This window comes from Melampsora larici-populina (genome assembly GCF_000204055.1).
Source record: "Melampsora larici-populina 98AG31 unplaced genomic scaffold MELLAscaffold_217, whole genome shotgun sequence".
Taxonomy (NCBI): Eukaryota; Fungi; Basidiomycota; class Pucciniomycetes; order Pucciniales; family Melampsoraceae; genus Melampsora; species Melampsora laricis-populina.
In genome coordinates this window covers 3,985-10,953 of record NW_006768975.1, presented here as the reverse complement: position 1 = coordinate 10,953, position 6,969 = coordinate 3,985, and the positions used below count along the sequence as shown (strand labels likewise).

Below are 6,969 nucleotides of genomic sequence, written 5' to 3'. Positions count from 1 at the left end.
TTAGGCTTCTCGGCGCCATTTTAAAGCTGGATTATTGAAATATTCGAGATTTATCTCAATGCCACCTGCACCAAGGATAGGATCAATAACTAAAGTCGAGATCGAGCGAGGATAGAACTTCTTTTTAACAGCGTCAAGTAAAGTATGTGATAACATATCGGCACAAGTATTGGTAAGTCCTGCGATATGAGACACTTTAACCTCCACCTGACATTCTACCATGCGCTGAACGATATAACTAAAAAGAGGCCGGATGAGTTGATTAGGTCGATGAGAATTAAACAGATGAAAGACGTTCTTGTTGTCAGTATGAACATAAATTCTCCCTGAACCAGCATTAATGCCCAGATCAATGGCTGCCATAACCGCCAAGAGTTCAGCCCAAAATATATGACGAGAGGGTAACGGAAGCTTATGATAATAAGCCTTTCTTGTTTCTGGTTCCCAAACACCAATCCCGGTTGGACAAGCATCAACAAAAAAGAGAGAGTCTGCTTGAGGAGCAGACCAGGTCGATGATTTCAGGACCAGGACACCGTTGCTTGATTCGAAATACTTGATCAACCAGCGAAGATCCTCCTGATTCTCCTTATTTAGATGAATTTTAAGGAACCGTTCCGTTTTTCCACCGGTTTTTTCGTATAGACTCTGCAATGCGAATCTACCTAAGGGCATTGAATTAAAGCCCCAAGATATCCAGCCCTGCAACGATTGCCAGTCTCTGAGTGTATGATCAGGAATAGATACGAATTCCTTTATCCGATTAACCATCAAAAGCTTTTTGTCGGCTTCCAGATAAACACTCATTTTATTCGAATCCACGATATGACCAATGATTTCTAATACCGAACCGTGAACTTGTTTTTTCCAAACCCAAGGAACCCCCAGGATATCGAATACCATAAGTAGTTTCGCCTGAGGACCCGGAATCCGATGGTCCTTGAAAGTGACCCAGTCGTCAGCTGCAGCAGCAGACCAGATGTCGTCCATCATGCAGTTGATGTGTTTAATATGAAAAACTTCTGCCGCTATCCAGAGAACTAAAGAGAAGACCCCACACCAAATGTGTGGAGAAGCCGAAGAACCGAAGGTGAGGTTATGATCCACTCTGAATTTATCTTTGATTCGTAAGATTTGGCGAATCTGGTACTGAAGATGAGCCGATAATGTCCTAAAAGCACCTTCGACATCGGATTTGAAAATGGTGACGTTCCCGTGTTTTTTCTTGAGCTCGATTAAGAACGGCATCCACGATTGAAGAGAATCATAGGAAACTTTAATCCTATCTTTATCAATTAAGTCGTTTGGTGATTTTCCAGACTTTCCAAAACTCATATTAGAACAGACCCTCATCTTATTAGAGTCTTTCTTTGAAGTCATCAGTAATGGAATGACCTTCATTCCTGGCAATAATGTCGAAAATTCCTCGGAGTAACGTCCTTTAGCAATTTCCTCTTCACATTGCTTTTCCGAAGTTCTTGATTTTCGAAGCAAGATTTGTGATTAGGAACGTCCACGATTTCACTAGATGGCAGTTTCGAAGAAGGCCAGAACCCTTCTCTCAATCCTTTTATTGCTGATTTCACGAAGGGTTGATTTGGATGGAATTTTAGTAATTCTTCCATCTTGTCGACATTAAACGGAGTGTGCACTTTAAATAAATAATGAAAGCGCTTGAGAGCAAATGCCGCATCTATGTCTTCTTCCAAAGGAGGGGCATCCGGAAAAGGCTCGGCTGTCAGACTAGATTCTAGCGCTGCTGAAAAACCGACAGATTTTGACCGTCCCACTGAAAACCCCGCAAATAACGCTCTGAAGAGTACTCTTCAGGCGTGCTCGCATCCTCGGTGTTTCTGACCACATCCCCGGACATTCTGCAATGAACTTAAACGTCAGACATTGAGAGCAACCTGAGACGGATATCAGACATAGAGAAGAAAACTACCAACACAAAAGTGTAGCCTGCTACAATCTGCTTCGGAAAATGGACAATTATCCGGGTGATTAAACGCAAAGCAGTACTGTTCTGCGTGTTTAACACCTTTCGCACTAGTAATCGGAAGGCCACTCTTGTGTTTAAAGTCGCTAGTATAGTGAACCCCAGGAGCAACAGGAGGCTTCGAAGATGAAGGCCCTGCTTGAGGAGCAACTTTTCTTCGAAAAGGGGCTTGAACGGAAGGCTACTAATCATAGCCGTAAGTACACATCAAGAGAAATATATCAATGAAAAAATACTTACTCGAGAATATGAAGAAGACGCGACTGGATAACTGGCAGGTTGATTGTACCGAGAAGAAGGAACAGATGAACCATGATTGGAAGAATGCTGAATATAAGCACCACCGAAATATTGAGTCTTAAGGACATCAAAATCTTTGTGGTTCCAATCCGCAAAACAGACGTATCTTCTGTCTGCCACCTGAGTCCTAAAAGCCGCATCATAGTCTGCAATATTTTTCCAATTTGCTCTGATAGGACCTGACCATAATTGACCTTTGATGTATCTCGAATAATCAGAAATAAATTTTCCACAATCCGGAAAAGCCATTTTGATGGCTTTCTTAAAGATCCTAAAGTAGTGTTCCCACTCTCCCACGTCGTCGATTTCTTGAGTGAGAAATTTTGAAACCTCCAAACCTTTTTCTTTCCCACTAGCCATAAAGGTAGTGTCACCTTTCTTTTTGTTAAGTAGTTCACCCTTGATACGACGCAAATCGATGTATTTACCCAACAAAAGCTCTTTAGATAATACTTCTGGGAAATAAGCTGGTTTTCCATTCCTGTTAAAACCTCTAACAGCTGCAGCGATATTTGATTCGTACCCCTTGACATCGGCAGCAAATAACGTAGCACCTGCCGTAAATTCGGGGCCCTCTTCGACCGTGTCGATCTTCTTCGTGATGAAGGCAAACTTTTTATTATGTTTTTCTGATTTTGAGGTAGAATCAGAAGAATCAGAAGAACTTTTTTCACGCCGACGGCGAGAACGCTTTTTACTGGATGATTTCTCTTGATTGTCCAAAAGCATATTAATTCGATTTTGAGCTTCGACATTAGCTCTAGAAAGCTCGGCCATTCTATCTTCCACAGAAGGACCCCCCGTTTGTGATAAAGGAGGATCTCTTGACCCTCGTTGGTCTTGATCACCGGTATTCTCATTACCTCCAACTGGAGAGGAATGTCTAGACAAATCGGGAGGGTAGACGGGGTTCTTTGGAGGAGCGAAAATATAAAGTCTATCGTCGTTAGATCTGGGAGTGGTGGTTGGTCTAGCACCTTCATTTGCATATACAGGTCTCTTGGCGTCGTTATCTTTTTTAACAAGCTCGTATGCAAACTCTGACCAATGCCGGTACCAGTTCTTTGATGTGAACGGCAGAATATCAGCGAATTTCCGCCTGAGTTCCAACATCGAGGTATTGTTCGAACCGTCGGTTGAGAGATATAGGTCTCGAAGTTCCTCAATCCTGGACGCAACTGCAGCAGCTTCTTGATAATTACCGCCATCACTTGACATACCAGTGGAAGGATGTAAAGGTTAAAGAAAAAGAATAAAGAGAAAAAAGAAAAACGGTAAACAGCCAATTAAAGCAACGGTCAACAGCTAAAAAACAGTAAAACAAATGTAACTAAGAACTCTGTTAGACACTAGAAAAACTTTGAAATATAAGTTGTTGACTTGCTGGTATTTGACGATGATGATGGTAAATTGGAAATCTGAGGGAAAAGGTAAATTGGAAGATGAATGGTAATAAAGAAGGTAAACAGGATGATGTCATATTTTCACGAATGAAATATGACAACAATGACCCGACCCCGATATTAAAAAAACCATTCAACCCGAAGTACCTAGATTTCCCGATATTCCAATCAGTAAATAACAAGTTACCTACACCTATAAGAAATAAAGTTCAAATGTATGTTGTATCGTAAATGACGAGATTTGATGGATAGACTCTATCAAGTTCAATTCACCCAATCAATCTTTTCATATTTTGATTTGATATACCCTGATATACCGCCAAAAGCTTGACCTTCATCAAACTTTATTCTTTCTCAGAAAAGATCATCAACTTTCAAATTTTCCTTCCAAGGGTCTTGTAAGTTGTGATCCTTTTTTTGCTAAAATGTGCATATTCAAACCTTCTTCAACGTAAGTGTCACTCTATGGTCTGACCATGGTCATGCAATTGATCACTTGTCCAATCCACTTTCTGACCTGTGAGACAAGAATCAAATCCTCAAAAACTCGTCCATAAAACCTCACTTTTTTTTATTATGGCATGTAAAAATATTTGGAGAGAACAGACAGATGAGTGATTAATGGCTGATCTCGATGACTTCATTTTAATGCGGTCCAGGTCTCCTTTCCAGGAACATGATCATCAAGGGGTGTTAGCTCATTTGGTAGAGCGCTCGCTTCGCACGGTTGCAATTGCGAGAGGTCCGGGGTTCGACTCCCCGATACTCCATATTTTTCCATCTCCGGTCAACTGAGACCGCGTCTGCATAGCAACTCACTTCCATTTTGGAGAATATCTCTTACATACTTTTTGCAAATCATCAAGACCACATCTTGATCTGATCTGGGTGGGTAAAATCTGAGGGCACTCCAAGAGTCTTGGAGTATGATTCTCATCATTCAGGTCATTTACCTGCTTTGCGGACTTTGCTGCAGACCGACAATAGACTTTGGGGCAATCAGGCAGTGTTGCATCACTAAGCAAATTATTGGCTTGGTGCTTTGATGAAGAGAAGCTGTGCGACATTGATTCCACTTTCTTTTTCGTGTCGGCTGGCGGACTTCACATGGAGATTGTTATATTGCCGTCATTGCGTTGTGTGACCACACTCGCCATTTGTGAAAAGATATATTTGATACAAGAATTGTACTAAAAATCGTCGCCAGAGGCTTAAGAATGAAGGTGACGGGATCCAAATCTATCGACTGACAGATACCCCAAGCGCATGCGCACACTATCAATCTTCCCAAAGATCCTTTTGTCCCCAAACATCAGCAATGGCAGCGACGACCATCCAACCTGCAGCGGCTTCCTGATGTGAGCTATCGTCTTGAGATACGGCTTGTGTACTTGCCGCGTCAGCTATCTGAGCAACGCGCTTACAAGCTCTTGCTAATGCTCTGAGTCTATAGATGTCTTGTGCAGTCAAAACACTGTCCAAAATCGATAATAGACCCAAAAGCCACGATCCATCATGGGCAGAGAGCAGCGTGATCTCATGAGCAGTATCGGCTTCTGAATCATCCCCAGGAGTCTCGGTGTGCTGCTCAATGAGGGCCATCAAGGAGTACAACCGCTCCTCTATCCAGCCGGTATAATGAGTTAAAATTGCGATGACAGTGACCTAGAGCCAGAAATCAGTTGTGGGATGAGTAGTAAGCAATTGAGATAGCTGAACAGCATGCATGAATGTCAGAATCGAAGACTTACTTGATCTAAAGCTTTCAAAAATGTGGGAATTGGCTGCTTTGCACCGACCCATTTGATTAAAGTCTGATCACCTGAGCTCGGTACTACTTTCTTCCCAAAGATGAAAATCCTCCAATTGGATTCATCATTCGCGGGAGGTGTGTTTAGGTAGGCGTTGTCCATAGACCAGTTGTCTGGCTCTTGGTCTTGAAGGCTCTATAAGGTCATGAAGCATGGAGATAACCACGTATTAGCTTGAAAATGGCGCTTTGGAGCCATGAGATAGATGGCGGTAGTCTGGTACCTTACCTTTCTCATGTTGTTGAAACGAAAAGCAAATTGCGCTCTCCAGGCGACATCCACAGAGGAGGATGAGCCTGGATTCCCAGATGGCGTCGTCGAACGTGCTTTCCGCGAACGTGGCTTGAGTGCATACGGGTTCTCTTTTGCTACAACTCGCGGTCGGCTTTCAGCTTCTTGCCTACGGAAGGGAAAGGCAGTCGGTGTGTGGAAGATCAGTAATGATCAGCTGGAGAGTGGCCATTGACAAGCGCGAAATTGTACATCAACTAACGAACAAACCGAACTGTGAAAAGGTATTCAGCACCATCTTGAGGGATGCCATCCCAATCCGATCTCATGCTATCAGGCACAGGCAGAGCTTGAGACCCCAGCCCACCACGCGGTGCATCCGAGCTCTTGCCCTCGTCATTTCCATCAAATCTCGGGGGAGAGAACTCAATACTATAGCCAATGGGAAACATTTCCTGAGATTCTTCTTCTTCTTCTTCATATTCATCTGCCCATTCTTCATTTCCGTCTGTTTCATATGCTCCTTCGGCGAAATCAGGATGAGAGTTCATCTCATCATCGTAGTCATCGTAAAAATCCGCTTGCTGTCCATCGAACGAGCTCGTGGGTTGATCGTGAGGCATGATTTGATTGATAAAGTGTGTATTGCACGGTGGAGTAGTTTGTGTCTGAGTTCTGGAAATCCTCGGCCATGGGTACCATTGGTGACAGGGTCCTGACATGTAAGCGTATGTGTAGCTTTATACAAGTGTGCAAAGTCCATGTCACATCTTCTCACTTTCAACAGCTGCGTCTGAGACATCACCAAATCAGCTGCCACTCCAGCAATCGCTATGAGGTTGCCAACAATGATGTTTCAGTGAAGTCTCCCTACCCCATAGTGAAAAAATCTAGGTGGAATGAATCTTCCTTATCTCATCCAATAGTGAGCTGACAAAATAGCATGTCTCAATCCAGCATTGCCAAGTGTGTGTTGGATTTCTATGAGGTTCAGGTCTGCTAGCTCCAGCCTCCAAACCACAACCTGGACAATTGTTGTATCATGGCATATAGCCACTTAGAGCACCCACTATGGTGGGCGTGATTTATCGTATAGTGCGTGGAGGCAAATCGTTGTCAATAAGGGGTTTCAAGTTTAAATCTTTTATACGATTTTTTAAAAATTCGGTCAAGTTTTATACAACACCGTAAGATTTTAAATTTGACCGTTTGTAAAAATCACGCA

The 6,969-nt window shown here is 42.9% G+C and overlaps 2 protein-coding genes across 2 annotated transcripts; both read right to left on the bottom strand.

The window, feature by feature from the left end:
• On the bottom strand, nt 1–2,442 carry MELLADRAFT_87426 (uncharacterized protein; the record flags this gene model as incomplete). Its single annotated transcript, XM_007419495.1, has 4 exons — nt 1–1,464; nt 1,518–1,824; nt 1,950–2,183; nt 2,240–2,442. The coding sequence occupies 4 exons, from the start codon at nt 2,440–2,442 to the stop codon at nt 1–3; spliced, it is 2,208 nt and encodes a 735-aa protein (XP_007419557.1).
• Nucleotides 2,443–4,980: 2,538 nt separating this feature from the next.
• On the bottom strand, nt 4,981–6,367 carry MELLADRAFT_87425 (uncharacterized protein; the record flags this gene model as incomplete). Its single annotated transcript, XM_007419494.1, has 4 exons — nt 4,981–5,367; nt 5,454–5,648; nt 5,742–5,908; nt 6,007–6,367. The coding sequence occupies 4 exons, from the start codon at nt 6,365–6,367 to the stop codon at nt 4,981–4,983; spliced, it is 1,110 nt and encodes a 369-aa protein (XP_007419556.1).
• Between the last annotated feature and the right edge of the window lie 602 nt (nt 6,368–6,969).